Here is a 17,606-nt window from a genome sequence, read left to right as displayed (position 1 = left end):
TCACAGAACTAGTAAACAGTGGAACTGTCTTCAAACCTAGCTAGTCTGTCTGTCAAATCCATGCTCTTCCTGTGTCCCTTGGTAGCTAATTGTCACCTTTGTCTCCTTGGCTCTAAGTGATAGCTTAACTTGTATTTAAGCCAATAGTGCTTATTAAAAGCTTGCTATGCTCAGACTCTTTAAAAAATAACCCACCCTTTCTGGCAGACACAGTTGCTTTCTATAAACTTAATTTTCAAGGGAAGCACTATGCAAAGAAGTAAAAGGGAGGCTGAATAAGAATAATCTGATTCTCCACAGAACAAATGAATTTCTGAGTCAGTTGCAAATAGCTCTCCGTCATTGTGGCATTTTATGAAGTATTCCCTCCCCTAAGGTAGAATTCCACTGTCTTCATTAGCCATAGAGCCTGAAAATAGAAAATAGTATTTTTTTGTGTGTCCCCATGCCTCAGCTTTCTTCCTTCAGTCAGTATTTTGGAAAGTCCACAAAACCCAGGGGCCTCCCTGTCGTTGCCCTGTGGCTTATGCGAAAAACCAGATGATGCCATGCTGACTTGAGCTCTTTCAAATGGATCAAACAGCACATTAGTCATTGGCACAGTTTTCAGGCCCTTTACCTCAGAGACTACCCAGTTCCTCATTCTTGCCACCCTTCGATCATGAAGTAATAGCAAGAAAAAGATGTGAGTACTTTTTGAGGAGACCTCCCACCTCTTTCCTTCAGTGCCTGTGACTGATTCCGTCATAGTGGTAACGTTGAAGGGTCCAGATATCCAAAGGGATTGGGCTTTAATGGATGGATTCCTTCTGGTGTCCTGCTTAAGTGGAAAGCCTACCTGATTTCACCCAAGTGAAGCATTTCGTCATGGCTTACACTGTTGCATTCCTATGCTCAGTGCACTTAAAAGTGAAATGACATGGTCTATTTCATGCTCTTTCACTGTTTATTTACTGTCGAAGAAGTCCCTGTGAAATATGTCATCATAACAAAGGCTGATTTCAGATGTTGACACCAAGACACAGAACTGACATCAGCAATCCAGGGCGTTTGTAGGGACAACAGCCAACTTTGGAGCAAACCCAGAACTTTTCATTCCCTGTCCTACCCTGAAGGGCAAAGGCTTTCTACCTGTTATAAAAGGGAAAGCACTAAGTTCATAATTGGTTTTATGCCCAGGGGGCTTTTAAAGTGCTTAACCTATTTAAGAAATTATTTTTTTGTGCTCTGAGGTGGTCAGAAGCTAATTTAATCCTAAGCATTCTTTGCGATTAGCTTGCTCTGCAAGGACTGGAGGACATTCCCGCAGGTGGCCCTGCTCCTTGGGAAGGGGTGTTAGTGGGGTGGGAAGCAAACTTTTGCAGCAGTTCTGAGCCTGGGTTCAGGCAGAGAGGCCCTAAGGTTTCCAGTGGAGCTACACTGTGGACAGAGGGGAGTCTGTCCTTTGTTCAGGAGAGGAAACTTCTCTCCCCTGAAAGCCTCTGGGGAATAATCCCAGTTCTGATCAACTTTTCCTCAACTCTTACAGTGGGAGATTGGATTGGGGAAAAAAATCCATACTGAAAAAATCCTAACAAAACCATGCCTCAATGGAATATAAATTCATTTGATGGTATTTATAGTAGAAGTAGATTGGTGGAAAGGAATTCTGTTTCCAAGCAATTTTACTGGCAAGCGTAGGTTCTTCCTCAAGTATATCTCAGAAAGACATCTATCAAGGATCCATCGCTACATGAGACTTCTATCTACTTTCTCTTTCTTCTGAGCTAAGGGTTGCTTGTGCAGATTGAAATATTTCTAACGATTGTATAGTTGGGAGGTCCTGGATTTAGGTCATATACTTCCTCAAAAAGAGACAATATGAGCTAAGGAGTTAGGGTGACCTGGAGTTAGGTTAGCTAAGGAGTTAGGTTAGCCCTGAAAGTGCTGCATCCCAGGAAACCCCCTCATTCCCGGGCCAACGAGGATAGCCGGCCACCCTTCGAGGAGATACAGTGCATTTCCAACAGTTTGGCTGAATTTATCACAGGTTTCTGACTTACAATATTCAGGAAGTTTAAAAATAAAGCCATTGGTCTTTTCTGTGAGTATGGTTTTAGTGTTGGGGCTTTCTCAAGGAAGGAATCTGTGGTCTGCTATAGAGGGCTGGAGAACCAACTAGAGGAGAAAGGGTGTCCAAGCTCTCTTTACTTAAAATGTCATTATCTCCTTGCAGTTTTCTTTTTATTGCTATTGTCATCATTTTAGAGGTATAACAATAAAAAATATAAGTTACTTTAAATGGAAAAATCTTCTAAAACAAGAGCTAGACAGGTGTCAGATCTAAGGGTTTGCACTTAGGTAGTACACTTATTTGAGTTAAAGAAACAGATCACTGCAGGCCAATTCCATGGGCTTGGGTGTCCATGGCCAAGCTTCATAGCCAGGTCCCTGGGCAAGACTCTCTCTCCTGCCTAATCTCATGGCAGACAGTTAGGACGGACTCTTTCTGGTCACCTCTTTCCTTCTCTTGGTTTCCATCAATCAATCAACCCCAATACCCTTCTCACTGATCTTTTACCCAGCTTTTATGACCAAAAATGCAATGAAGGTGCAGCTGAAACTGTGTTCTTGGTTAGTAGCAAGGGGATACAGCATCCTCCAAGATGTGCTCTTCCTTCCAATGTTAACAATACGTGCTGTATTTTAAATGGTCTGCTTCCTGCAGAATATCTTTCACACCCCAAACAACCGCCATTAGCATTTTAATTTATTTCCATCTCATCATTTGTTCACATATTTTTCAAAACCGATCTGTGGTCATATCTGTACAGATATGCTTAATTTTATATCACACTTTTATACTTAACTGGTGTGTCTTAAGCATTTTCCCATGTTGTAATGTAGTCAGATGTGCTAACTTTGAAATGTGCTTCTTATATAGATCTGCAACTATGTGGGACCTGCAAAGGTTATTGTTCAGTTGGTCACAAATGGAAAAAACATCCACCTGCATGCACACAGCCTGGTGGGAAAACACTGTGAGGATGGCATCTGCACTGTAACTGCTGGACCCAAGGACATGGTGGTCGGGTAAGTGAGGGTGTATGATGTGGTGGAAGGGAGGTGCAGATCAAACATGGCAGCCAGGGAACAGGCCCTTTTTATTAAGGGTCTTTCCAAGACCCTCAGAGAGCCCCAGAAAATGAAAATTTGAGCTCTCACTTGGACTCCGAGGACTCCAAAGAGTAAGGTGCCCACTTGTCTGGATTTCCCTGATACAACCCACTTTGTACCTGTTGTCCTGGCCTAATTACTTATAGCACCCTCTTTCACTCTCAAAAGTGGCCCAGTTTGGATGATAAATTATGCAGTCACTTGACCTATGAGACATGTGTGCCACTTTTAGCAATATTTTCCTTCTGGAAATAAGGATAAGGACAAATTAGAAGAAAACTGGCTATAGCAGAAATCAACACTTTATGGATGATTTCATACCTTTGGTGATTCCCTTAATGAACTATTGATTCTCGATTTACAGTGTGAACATGTTGAGCATGAAGTGGATAGGTAAATATTATTTCAGTTCTGTGTTGCTTAGAAAGTGTGCACAGAAATGGTAAGGGCTTAATTTCCCAAACATACAAACAGCTCATTCAACTCAACATCAAAATAACAAACAACCGGATTAAAATATGGGTAGAGGACCTGAATAGACACTTCTCCAAAGAGGACTTGCAGGTGGCCAACAGGCATATGAAAAGATTCTTGATCTCGCTGAGTGTCAGGGATGCAGATCAATACCACAGTGAGATGCCACCTCACACCTGTCAGAATGGCTGTCATCAAAGAGAACACAAAGAACAAATGTTGGTGAGGGTGTGGAGAAAAGGGAACTCTCAAACACTGTTTGTGGGGATGTAAATTGGTGCAGCCACTGTGGAAAACAGTATGGAGGTTTCTCAAAAAACTAAAACTAGAACTACCATATGACACAGCAATTCCACTCTTGGGTATATATCCAAAAAACCCAAAACACTAATTCAAAAAGGTACATGCACCCCAGTGTTCATAGCAGCATTATTTATAATTGCCAAAATATGGAAGCACCCTAAGTGTCTATCAACAGATGAATGAATAAAGAAGATGTGGTATATGTATATATATATGATGAAGATGTGTGTATATACATATACACAATAGAATACTACTCAGCCATAAAAAAGGATGAAATTTTGCAGCAACATGGATGGACCTGGAAGGTATTATGCTAAGTGAAGTAAGTCAGACAAAGACAAATACTGTATGATATCACTCATGTATGGAATCTAAAAAATAAACTAGTAAGTATAACAAAAAGGAAACAGATCCACAGATAATAGAGAACAAATGAGTGGGGAGAGAGGGAAGGGGGGAGGGGCAATATAGGAGTAGGGGATTAAGACGTACAAACTACTAGGTATAAAATAAGCTACAAGGATATATTGTACAAATGGGGAATACAGCCAATATTTTATAATAACTAAAGAGTATAACCTTTAAAATTTTTGAATCACTATATTGTACACCTGTAACATATAATATTGTACAGCAACCATACTTCAATTTTTTTTTAAAGTGTGCACAACCAAGGATTATAAATTGGTTTTGGCTTTCATTAGACTTGAAAGGTAAATACAAAGAGACATATTCATTTAAGGGTTGGTCAGAGAGATAAAACAAGCCATTTTTAATGAATGAAGTATTATAGAAATAAATTCAATTCAAAAGAAATTTTTAATTAAATTTGTCTAATTTTCAGGAATATCTTTCAGGGCTTCCTAATACTGGTTTAAATAGTTTACAGTAAAATCCCAGTTAATCTAGACTGTTCACTCAAAAGAAAGGAATTGTTTAAATCAACTATAATTAAGCTGATGGTAACATTTCAGGCTTTGAATTCTGATCAGGTTTCAAGTTGGCTGTTATTGGGGAGGTTGAACTTTCATGTTCCTTGGTATTTCTTTGTTTGACTGTTAAAATTTTCAAGTGTGAAAAACCTAGAGAGCTTTCTTTTAAGTCACTAAAATCTGATTCTTTTGATGTCAGAGAAAAAAAAAAACTCTAGATTGGAGGAAGAAGCCTAAATTGATTTGAAAAATTCAACTATGCTTTAAATGACCTTGTTTCAACATCCTCTTGAAAGGCTGGCCCGTTTCCTCTTGTGTGTCACAGTTGGTCATCGTTTGTTTTGGAATACCCTTACAGTTCCTGACTGACCTATGAGAGCTTTGAAATGCAGGGTAATTGTCAAAGATTTTCGGCCTAATTGATCACGTAGTGTCTCTGAAGATTTACTCGAGTAGGCTACTGTCAGTACGAAGTGTATATTCTCTTTGGTCCTGTTTAATGTGTGTGATAATCATATCCTTCAGAGGAAATTATACATGAAGTTTCCCTACTAACAATATTTGTTATTATAAACATTCCAGTATGGTATCTGTAATTTGGTGTTTCTGTGGTTTGCCTTAGTAGTCTTTGAGGATTTGGGGAGGAACTAATGGTTATTTAATTTGGGACCTACAGCAGGAGTAAAAGTAAATTCCTTGTCTCCAAGGAAAGTGAGGAAATCTGTTACTCTCTTTTAGTGCTGGCATGAGGGGTTCGGTAGTTGGAATTCATTCATTCATTCATTCGTTCAACAGTTTGAGCATCTAAACTTGTAAATGTGATCATCAAGATGTCTGGTCATAGCTCTGTGGGGTTTTCTAATACTATGCAGTTTCACCAAGAAATGTAATCAAGAGGATGCCACCTAAGAGTTACAGTAGACTCAGTAGCCTCTCCCATTCAGAGTGCTCTATGAAACCTTGGTACTCCTTTTATAATTTGATTTTTAACTGAGAAACTTTTGCGTACAGTGTTTCCCCAAATGCAGTATTTCCTTCATGATTTCATTTGTCCCTCTTATTTTTTTTTAAGTTTCTAATGCCAGAACCTGTTGCATTTTAGTAGAAAGAGTCTCATGCTGGGGGTCTGGAAACCAGAATTCTGTTTCCAGTCCTGTCACTCACAACAATAGGACTGGGGGCAATTTGCATGACTTCTTGGGGACTTTAATTTCTTCCCTTATAAAATCTGAATGTTAGGCTACAGAATCTACCTCCAGGCCCTTTACATCCAAATTCTACACTGAACTAACATTAGCTAATACTATGAAATAACATGAGCCAACATGCCTCATGTGTATTTACAGGATATCAACGATTATTCTTATTTAGTTCTAACTTGTAGGTAAGAATAGCATATAGAGAAATTTAGGAAGATAGCCAGAGTTATTCCTTAGACTTGTCAATACTAGAAACAGAACCATGATAAGCAGTTTTCAATACAGTTTAGGTTAAGAGTATAAATTCATAAGCTGGGCATCAATCCAACACATCAAAAAAGATAAATGGAGGGACTTCCCTGGTGGTCCAGTGGTTAAGACTCTGCGCTCCCAATGCAGGGGCCACGCATTCGATCCCTGGTTGGGGAGCTAAGATGGTGCATGCCGGACTTGGTGTGGCCAAAAAGAAAAAAAAAAAGGTATATGGAAAATGACATTGAGAAGATAAATAACTTCTAAATGATCAAAACCAAAAGAATGACCTTTCTTTGGAGTGTTTCTCTTCACTTTACTCTCAGCATGAGTTCTCAGTAAAATTTAATTTATATTTTCGAAGATATTTTCTTATCTATATTAAACTATTCATGTTTTAGATAACTAAGTCATGATTGTAAGTTTGATTGGTTTAATTTGAGGGGCTTGTCCTTTTAACTTCTTTTAGTTAGCTTTAATTTTAACTTTTTATTTCCTACTCACTTATTTAGTTAGTCCTTCGTGCCTGTCCTCATAATAATAATCTTTGGTGTTTTATTTTCTATCCTGAATATCAGCAGTTTGTTTCAACAGCATTTTAGTTCTCTGAAATTTGCATTCAATGGAAACTGTTACTTGACTTTGCTTTAAGCCACCTTCCTCACCAATAATCACCACACCCTCTGCTTGCTTCCTGGCAGCCCTGATTTAGAGAGATGTGAAGTTTTTCTTTTTTTTAAACTAGTATTTCCCGCATATACCAATGGTAAGCACTCGAAGTAGATATAGAAATATAAAAATGCAAAACAGAAGCAAGTCTTCCCTCAATGAACTAATGCAGATCATATTAAACTGCTATTTTTGTAGATGCAAGAACAGTTAGCTACTGGCAGTTTCATATGGTTCAACCTTAATGCACAGAAAAGGAGCTGTTTGGAGAAAATGGACAAGGTCTGGACTGAGATCGGAAGTATCCAACTTCCAAACCTAGGGTGTGTATTGTGAGTCAAGGGCTGCTTTTAAATCTCGGGCCAGCCGTGAAGTCAATATTTGAGTCTGGAGGTGAAGAAAGGCCAGATGGAGGAGGCACTTTAGAATCCCAACCCAAGGACCTGGGGATTTGAACCTAGCCAAAGGGCAGAGGCAGTTCCCAGACGATCATAATGATGGCAGCATCTGGCACAGTGTAGAGGTTTTCAAACCTGGCTGCTAATTAAAGTCACCTTTGGTCACTTTGTAAAAATACTGATGCCAGGCCCTACTTCCAGAGATCCTGATCTCATTGCCCTGTCTCATCGTGTAGAGCAGTGGTTCACAGACTTCAGGGGCCATCAGAATCACCTGGAAGGCTTGTTAAACCATGGATGGCTGAGCGCCACCCTCAGAGTTTCTGATTCAGTAGGGTTGGGATAAGGCCCACGAATTTGCATTTTAATAAATTCTTGGGTGATGCTGATGCTGCTGGTCTGGAGAGTATACTTTGAAAACCACTGATGTGTAAGAATATGGCATTTTGAGTAAGAAACAGGATTGTAGTCCCAGTCCCATTACTAACCCATATTAACTGTGATAACCTGTCTTTCTAAAAATTTTTGAAATTAATTTAAATACTGTAACAGTCACCCTTTAAAGTATACAGTTCTATGAGTTTTGATAAATACTCATATAATCACCACAATTAAGGCGTAGAATAGTTTTATTCCCTCCCCTCATCCCCCATCCGGAAAATCCCTGTGTGACCCTTTGGAGTCAGGTTCCCCCCCAACTCTAGGCACTGGCAACCTCTGATCTGTTCTACCCCCATAGTTTTGCCCTTTCCAGAATTATATGCAAATGCAATCCTACAATATGTAGCCTTTTTGGGTCTGACTTGTTTCACTTAGCATAATGTATTTCAGATTCCTCCAGATTGCTGAGTCTGTCAGTAGTTTATTCCTTTTAGTTAATAAGTACTGTTGCATTGTTGCATTGTGTTGATATATCACAGTTTATCCACCTGTTGAAGGACATCTGGTTTGTTTCCAGTTTTTCAGAACAAAGCCACCTTTTGTGTGAACATAAGTTTTCATTTTTCTTGGCTTGGGTAAATACTGAGGAGTGGAATTGTAGGGATGTGTGCTAAGAGTATGTTTATCTTGATAAGAAACTGCCAAATCGTTGGACTTCCCTGGTGGTCCAGTGGTTAAGACTACTCCAGGCTTCCACTGCAGCGGGAACGGATTCGATCCCTGGTCAGGGAAGTTCCACGTGCCGCATGGTGTGGCAAAAAAAAAAAAAAAAGAAGAAAAAGAAACTGCCAAGTTGTTTTCCAAAGTGGCTGCACCATTTTGCATTCTCACATGTTAACATTTATGATCCTTGTTTTTTTCTGTTTTTTATCCTAATAATGTCTGCTCTCATTTTTCTTTTGCACTTTATTATAGAAATTTCCAAACATATACAAAAGTAGAAAGAATAGCATAGTGAGCCTTCGTTGTACCCGTCACCCACCTTCAACAATTAATTATTACGTGGCCAGTCTTGATTTAAATGTACTCCTACCTAGGTAACTTTGTTACTGATATCTGATTTAGTTACATTGTGGTAAGAGAATATTTGGTATCATTTGATTCCTTTTAAATATATTGAGGCTTGTTTTATGGAGGGAACATGGTCTGTTTTTTAAGTCAGTCCTTTTTTAAAAAAAATTATTTATTTATTTATTTTTGACTGTGTTGGGTCTTCGTTTCAGTGCGAGGGCTTTCTCTAGTTGCGGCAAGCGGGGGACACTCTTCATCGCGGTGCACGGGCCTCTCACTATCACGGCCTCTCTTTTTGCGGAGCACAGGCTCCAGACGCGCAGGCTCAGTAGTTGTGGCTCACAGGCCTAGTTGCTCCGCGGCATGTGGGATCTTCCCAGACCAGGGCTCGAACCCGTATCCCCTGCATTGGCAGGCAGATTCTCAACCACTGTGCCACCAGGGAAGCCCTGGTCTGTCTTGGTAAATGTTCCTGGTGCACTTAAACAACAATGTTTAGTCTGATCAGATTGAACGCCATGTTCTGTAAATGTCAGTTGGGTCAGGTTGTTTGTTCAAAGCTTTTCTCTCCTTACTAATTTTCTCTCTACTTGTTCTATTAATTGTTGAGAGAAGAGTATTGAAATCTGACAGTATTCATAAATACATCTATTTCTCTTTTCAGTTCTATAAGATTTTGCTTCTTGTATTGTGAAGCTCTTTTATTAGATGCATAAAAATTTAGGATTCTTATGTCCTCTTAATTGATCCCTTTATCATTATGAAATGACCTTCTTTTTTATTCCTGGTAATATTCTTTGCTCTGGAATTTACCTTGACTGAAACTAATATAGTTACTTCAGCTTTCTTTTGAATAATGTTAGCTTGGAACATTTTTTTCCCCATCCTCTTAGTTTTAACCTTTTTGTGTGTTTATATTCAAAGTAAATATGCACTGCATATACTTGGGTCTTACTTTGTATTCCGTCTCACATACTCTGTCTTTCAGTGGAGTGTTTAGGTGACTTTTATTTAATATGATTACTGATATGGCTGTGTTTAAATCTGCCCTCTTGCTGTTTGTTTTCTGCTTGTCATATCTATTCTTCATTCCCCCTTCCCCTGCCTTCTTTTAGATTAATTGATTATTTGTCATTTCATTTATCTCCTTTTAGATTTATACCTCTTTGTATTTTTTAGCCATTGTTTTAGGTTTATACTATACATCTTTAACTTATCATAGTCTACCTTCAAGTAGCATTATACCTCTCTATGTATAGCATGTTAACAGTATATTTAAATTTCCCCTCTCTTGACCTTTGTGCTATTATGTCATATATTTTACATCTGCATATGTTGTAAATCCCACCCTATATTGTTTTTTATTTTTGCTTTAAATCGTCAGTTATCTCTTAAAGAAACTTTTAAATAAGGGAAAGAAAGTATTTTATACTTACCCATGTGTTCACTTCCTTTAATTTTTCTTATACCACTGGTGTGCTGCTGATAAATTCTTTCAGTTGTACATCTTAAAGTCTTTATTTTGTTTTTGTTTTTCAAAGATATTTCTGAGGAGTATAGAAATACAGGTTGACACGGTTTTTCTTTCATGTCCTTAAAATATGCTGCTTCACTGTCTTCTGGCTTGCCTTGTTTCCAAAAAGAAGTCTCCTGTCATTCTTACCTTTATTCCTCTGTACATAGTGTGTCAGTTTTTTTCTCTGTCAGCTTTTCAGATTTTCTCTTCATCGCTAGTTTTCAGCAGTTTGATTATGATAAGCTTTAGTGTTGTATTCTTCATGTTTCTTGTGCTTTGTGGTTCACTGAGATTCTTGGATCTCTGGGTTTATAGTTTTTATTAAATTTTAAAACTTTTCGGCCATTATTTTTTAAAATATTTTTTCCATCCACTCCTCTCTTTTCTCTTCTGAAACATCAACCTCATGTATATTTGGCCATTTGAAATTATGCCACAGCTCATTAATGATCTCTTCTTTTTAAAATTTTTTTCATCTTTTCAGTTTCATTTCAGATAGTTTTTTTTACTGTGTCCTCAAGTTCACTAATCTTTTGTCTGTACTGTCTAATATGTTCTTAATCCCATCTGGTGTGTTTTTCTTCTCAGACATTGTAGTTTTCATCTCTATGGGTTTTGGGGGGGGGGGTCTTTTTTATATCTTCCATACCTCTCCTTCGCATACTAATGCTTTCTTCTCGACCATATGGAGTATATCTCTCATAGCTTTTCCATGTACTTACCTACAAATTCTGTTTTCTGTCTCATTTCATTTCTGGATCTGTTTCTATTGAATGATTTTTTTCCTCGTTATGAGTTATATTTTCCTGTTTCTTTGTATGCCTGGTAATTTTTGATTGGATGGTAGACATTTTGAATTTTGGATTGTGGGTAGTTGGATTTTTTATTTTCTATGCATCTAAATGTTTTTGAGCATTGGGATGAAGTTAAGTTTGGGAATAGCTTGATCCTTTCTAGACTTACTATTAAGCCTTTTTAGGGAGACCAGAGCAGCCTTCAGTCTAGGGTTAACTTGATGCCATTACAAAGGCAGTACCTTTCTGACTGTACACCCTAACACTTCGTGTATCACAAGATTTCTTGAACTGTTCTAGCCCTGTGTGTGCTCCAGGGGCTGTTTCGCCTGTGCTTCTGATTGTTCTTTTCCCAGCCTTGGGTCATTTCCTCACACACATGCTCTGAGTGTCTCTCGGTATGTGGTTCTTTCTTCTCAGGTATCGGCCTGTGAATTCTACCCTTGTTGACCTCCTTTGTCTCCTAAACTCAGGGAGGTCAGCAGGCCCTGTTTGGGCTCCCCCTTCCTTACTGCAGCCTGGAAGCTCGCTCTAGATATTAAGGCAGCATAATTTTAGAATTCACCTTATTTGTTTTCCTTTTCTTAAGGCTCACTGTCCTATGCCACCTATTGTTCAGTGTCTGAAAACTATTTTTTCATATGTTTTTTGTTGTTTAAAATGCGAGGTTCAATCGGTCTGTGTTGCTCTATCATTACCTAAGGTAGAAGACTGACTTCTGTATTGTTTCATTTATTTCCAGAGTAAATCCATTATTCACATAATGAAAAATACAGATGATGACTTTCAACAGAGATTAAATTAGATAATATACATGAAAAGTACTTTCTAGGTGGTAAAGTGCTGCACACGTGTTTATCATTGCTGTTACCTAGAAGATCAGCCTCGTTTTCCTGTAGTTATGGGTGGTGTCTGTATAGGAGTAAAGCCTAAAAGGCCAAAATATGGAGGTGTTGTTTCTGAAAATCCCCCTGTGCCTCCATGCATACCAATGTGTCATATTGCGTGTTTTTCTGTGCTGGATTAATTCATGCATTTATTTATCCAGTAGACTTTTATTAAGCACCCAGGTCTCTAGTCACTGGATATCTCTGCTCTCAAGGGGCTTATATTCTGTATTTTCTTTTCGGTGTCTGTCTCCACTGTCCTACTTTTTTTCATCACTGTCTGTACACCTGTATCATTTCATCTCTGGGCCTCTGTATGAGTGCTCATCTCATTCAGCCTTCACCTCCTATGTTTTCTTTCCCTAGTTTATCTAGTTTTCCAACATTATCTTCTTCTTTATTTCATTTGATCCAATTACCATAATATTTCTATCTTTCCTCTAATATTCCTGCTAATATTGTTTTTTCTTTCTGAGTAAAAGCCAGAGGAAAAGAAGAGTCCTTACAAAAGCTTACAAGGCTTTAAAAGAACGGTGCCCCACTTATCTCTTTGAACTCCTTACTTACTTCTGACCCCTTGTTCATCTCACTCCAGCCACACTGGCCTGTTTGCCATTGTTGTCTTGTGGACACCAGGCATGATCCTACCTCAGGGTCTTTGTACTTGCTGTTCCTTCCACCTCAAATGTTCTTTTTCCATATATCCATGTCTCACCCCCTACTTCCTTCAAGTCTTTGTTCAGTTGACATCTTTTCAGTGAGGCCCTGTCTGGCCTCTTCCTATTTTTAAGTGCCGTGCCTTCTACTACTGCCTTTCCTCTTCCCCATTCCTACTTTATTTTTCTTGGTAACACTTTTTACCTTTTAAATTATAAAATTTACTTGTTTGTTTCCTCTCTGTTGTTGCACTAGCATATAAACTCCATGAAGGTAGGGATTCCTTTACTGTTGACAGAAGCACCCAGGACGCTGCCTGGTACTAAGGAGCAAAATAAATATTTGTTGACCGAATGAGTCTCCTTGGTAAAGTGCTGTTTTGTTTGTTTGTTGTATTACATTTATTGAATACACTTCTTTGTTTCATGTACTTTATTTTAAAACATGAATGGCTGGAGCATTTTATATATTTAAAGATCCCTTTAATTGCTTTAATTAGCATATTAACGTATTTTGTTTTATGGATATGTAGGCTTCACAATATAAAAAGTTATCCATCCTTGATTGAAGGTATACCTCAAGACTGAGTACATGTAGAGTTGGACATTCTAGTGGTCATAAATAATTCCAACCTTAGAGACAGCCCAGGAGGAGATGGGACTCCTGGTAGACATTAAATCCCGTCTAGAAACCCAGGGATGAGCCAAAAGAAAAAAAATCTTCTAAATATAGCATTTTGCATATTCTCTTTTAAAAAGTTAGGAAAGTTAGTATATTTGGAATTAAAATTTCTTTTCATACAACTCTCCTAGAAAAATACTTTAAAATGAGTCTAGGTAAAACTTCCTTATTAAGATGTGTATACCCCACTCCCTTATTCATAATTTGCAAGTCTAGTACGCTTTGAAAACGAAAAGATTTTTCTAATTTTACCACAGACTGATTTGGTGGCAAAACCCAGCCTGACATGATGTGCAGCTGGTTATAGTCTTTATTATTCCATTTGGTGAGTCTGCTTTGTATGTTTCACTGCAGAAATAGTAATGTGTTTGAGGGCCGGTGATTGAGGGCCTGTGCATTTTTTCTCAATCCATAGCTAAGGTAAAACAGGACTCTCTAGTCATTGACTGCCTAATTCTGGTTTGTCGTTGCTGTTACTGTTTTTTCTCCAGCTTTGCAAACCTGGGTATACTTCATGTGACAAAGAAAAAAGTATTTGAAACACTGGAAGCACGAATGACAGATGCATGTATAAGGGGCTATAACCCCGGACTTCTGGTGCATCCTGATCTTGCCTATTTACAAGCAGAAGGGGGAGGAGACCGGCAGCTCACAGGTGAGTATCACTCTCCCAGCCTTGCTCCTCTGAGAGCTCTGGCTCTCCTTGTCCTGTGTGTAGACCGTGTGCTCATCTTATGCCCCAGGTTTCTCCTTCTCCTGGTCCGTACCCCAAGCTGCTCTCACCCTTTCCCTGCTCAGAAACCTTTGATGGCATCCTGCTACTTCTAGAATAAAATCTGTACCCCCATAGCCTGGCATACAAAGCCAGGCCTCAGCCCCCTTTCCAGCTTTATCGGAGGTCCCACCTGTACCCACCTCTCCCCATCACCGCCCCCTGAACACTGATGCATACTCATACCTTTGTATGTGTCTTCCTCTACCTAAAACACCCCCCCCCCTTCCCTTTTCAACCTGTCAGGACCAATTCAGAATTCAAGACATGGTTCAAAGAACACCTGCTCTGTTATACCTCCCCCAGCTCACCTTATTATAAGGAATCTTTCTTTCTTTGGGCTCTTCAGCCTCATTGTAAGCTATCCTCTTTATCATAAAAATGCTATGATTGTATGTTTTCCTGCCTTCACTTATATTTTTTTCTTTCAACCCTAATCCTTGTTCCACCACATATGCCATTTCTGCTTTTATGTGTTGTCCTTTCGTCTGGCCATCCTGTCACCAGCTCATACTCAGGCAGTCCAGAGACAATCATTTTCCCATTAGCCATGTTCTGTCTTCTGCTATTCATCCTCAAAACCTTCACATCATCTTTGAGTCCTCCTTTTCACCTCTGCTGCATCTCCAGTTCGTGGTCCAGCTGTTCTGTGCTCTCTGAGGTTCCCCTCCTCACTCCATTTTTTGATGCTCTGTCTCTGTCCCTCCCCACTTCTAATCTAGTTTACACCCTGTGGCCAGATGGATCTTACTGAAGCCTACAGGTCACCACTACTCAGTGTCTCCCTGTTGCGTCCAGAATCCAAATTCCATACCCTGGCATTTTAGGCCTCCCAAGAGCTGGCCCCAATCTGCATTTTCGACTTTGTTTCCCACTACATCCCTTCTTGTCAAACTGAACTACACCATAGAAGCACAATTTCTCACTTTCTCTCTTTGGCACATTCTTTCCATTCCTGCTCTTTCCTCTTCCTGGGATGCCTTTTTTCATTCTCCTCCTAAGTTCAAGTTCTACCATCCTGTCAAGATTTAGAGCAATGCCTCTTCTGCTTCAAAGCCTCTGGATTCTCCTCTCCTTTGAAGTTTCATATCACTTCAACTGTAGCTCTTTTATAGTACTTATCACTTGAATTATCACCTCTTATGATATTGTAAGTTAAGTATGATTATGTCCACCAGTATGAAAGCTCCATCAGGAGGGAAGGCGCCCAGTGCAGTGGAGTCATTTGGCTCCTTAGAAACACTTGTTGAGCTGTACTTGCTTAGTGCCAGGTACTGTGCCGGGCACTGTGGGATGAATACAGTCCCTGTGCCCAGAGAGCTTTTGGAATACTTAATTTTCACATTCCTCCAGACGAGTGAGGCATGGTCAGGCTACTGCATTCCATTCCATCACATCCTTTGTGTCTTGGGACAGGGCAGGGGAAGATAGGAGAGAGGCAGTTTGACACACGCAGGACAGTTTTTACTGTGATCCAGAGAAAATGCAGGCCCTTTTTTGATGCCTTTACGTTTGGATGACATAAATAGATAATTCTTAAAATTGTATTAGCAATATGAAGAATTTCAAAAGAAAAAAAAATAGACTTTTATTTTAAGTTGATGTTCTTTATTTGAGCTTTATAAAAGCATCCTATCTAAAACGTTCACGCTTTACTCTTTCCCTGGGCATGAATGCCCCATGTTGTCTGGTCCTAGATCGGGAAAAGGAGATCATCCGCCAGGCAGCTCTTCAGCAGACAAAGGAGATGGACCTCAGCGTGGTGCGGCTTCTGTTTACAGCCTTCCTTCCAGACAGCACCGGCAGCTTCACGAGGCGCCTGGAACCCGTGGTATCGGACGCCATCTATGATAGCAGTGAGTACCTGACTTCTGACAGGAGGCAGCTTGCTGTAAAGTCAAGAACAGACTTCCAGCCCGGCCCCGGCAGTTACTGACTAGCTCTGATTCCTGGGGCAAGTAACTTAATCACTTGGAGCCTCATATTTCTCATCTTACAAAATGAGAATACTGAAATTCAGCTTAAAACTTGATGTTGAGATTAAAAGTGAAATACTGTGAGGTGCTCGATAAATCTTCCTCAGATCACCGTTGTAGTCTTCTACGTGCAATGCCAAATCTCTTATTATTTATGAATTCCTTACTACGAGGATATATTGTTGGTGCTCTTAGATGAGAAGAGTATCTCAGTTGGGGCTCTGAAGAGAAGTTAGTAAAAGACACCTCTTATCCATTTTCATTCTTGCATGTTATAGCTTTATCAAGTTGGGAACATCAGGTTAACTAAGTGAGCAGTACAGATATTTCGTAGCTTCAAAATTCTATTTCAGTCTGTAGTTCCTGGAGTTTTTGAAAGAGTTTTACAGTGGTCTTCCGCATTTACCATGCAAATTTCTAATTTGGTATGCATGGGATTTATTAAACAGATATTTCCAAAAAGTCTACAAGGGCAGTATTTAGACTCCTTGAAAGGTTATAGAGTTTGGTCTAAGTAGAGAACGCCATGCCCCAAGTACAACAACTAACTGATTTCTCTAATTTAAACATGTTTGAAGGGAAGTGAAAGCTTTATAAACTGATGTAGACTCGCATACCAAAGATCACTTTAAAATGCAGCTGTTGGAGCCAAAAAAAAAAAGGGAAGCCTTATACTATTACCACACAAAACTTTTACCCCTTAACCACACAGAATTCTAATTTCGTTTGGGGAAAAGAAATATAACATCTTCATTTTTCTTTTCTGTAGAATAAAAATTAATAAATAGTTTTAGAAAACTGTGCTTCTCCTAAATTTCTAGGACTCTTGTAAATGGTATCATGGACATAAGTTTGGGGTTAAAGTCTTGACCTTATTGAAATTCCACACAACCATTAGCTTGGAACTTCCTGAAACATCAGAAAATTTCTTTCTCTTTCTCTATTAATCTCTCTTACTGTGTTAGTGGGAGAAACAAATACTGCTCCTTTGTGTCTCATCTGTTTTGGTGATAATGAATGAGCCATGCCCAAGAAGTGCTCTGAGGGTTTCAGAAGGCATTTTTGTTTTATTTATATCCTTGTTAAAGCAGTATGAGTGAAAGCATCTATTTAAACTTTCTTTAAGGTCCCTCATAGGAGGTTAGCATGTGAAGCTGAGGATAAATAATGAAGTTTGTTGTTTTTCTCCTGTGGACAGAAGCCCCCAATGCCTCCAACTTGAAAATAGTAAGGATGGACAGGACAGCTGGATGCGTAACTGGAGGGGAAGAGATTTATCTTCTCTGTGACAAGGTTCAGAAAGGTAAATATATGCTCTGATCTCCAGATGTGAAGTATAATTCTGAGTGTGTTTCTGAGTCACTTTTTGTCAGTGGGCTCAGTAATATCCCTCCTTGCCATAGAACTCCTTTTAAAAATTTATACATTTCCTCTCTTCCAAATTTAAGTTGTCCATGTTATTTTGTTAACCCAACTAATTCATTT

The 17,606-nt window shown here is 39.1% G+C and overlaps 1 protein-coding gene across 3 annotated transcripts in view; it reads left to right on the top strand.

Moving 5' to 3' along the window:
• The window catches only part of NFKB1 (nuclear factor kappa B subunit 1), a 121,987-nt gene that overhangs the window by 61,988 nt on the left and 42,393 nt on the right, over nt 1–17,606 (top strand). For all 3 annotated transcript variants that reach the window (XM_082837658.1, XM_082837657.1, XM_082837656.1), the window contains 4 exons: nt 2,924–3,072; nt 13,865–14,028; nt 15,843–16,001; nt 17,320–17,424. In XM_082837658.1, coding sequence (XP_082693784.1) covers nt 2,924–3,072; nt 13,865–14,028; nt 15,843–16,001; nt 17,320–17,424 — 577 coding nt within the window. The remainder of the gene's footprint in view (nt 1–2,923; nt 3,073–13,864; nt 14,029–15,842; nt 16,002–17,319; nt 17,425–17,606) is intronic.

This window comes from Leucopleurus acutus (genome assembly GCF_964270905.1).
Source record: "Leucopleurus acutus genome assembly, chromosome: 4".
Lineage (NCBI taxonomy): Eukaryota > Metazoa > Chordata > Mammalia > Artiodactyla > Delphinidae > Leucopleurus > Leucopleurus acutus.
The sequence above is the reverse complement of the archived record's forward strand: the minus strand, read 5'-3'. Positions and strand labels throughout refer to the sequence as shown.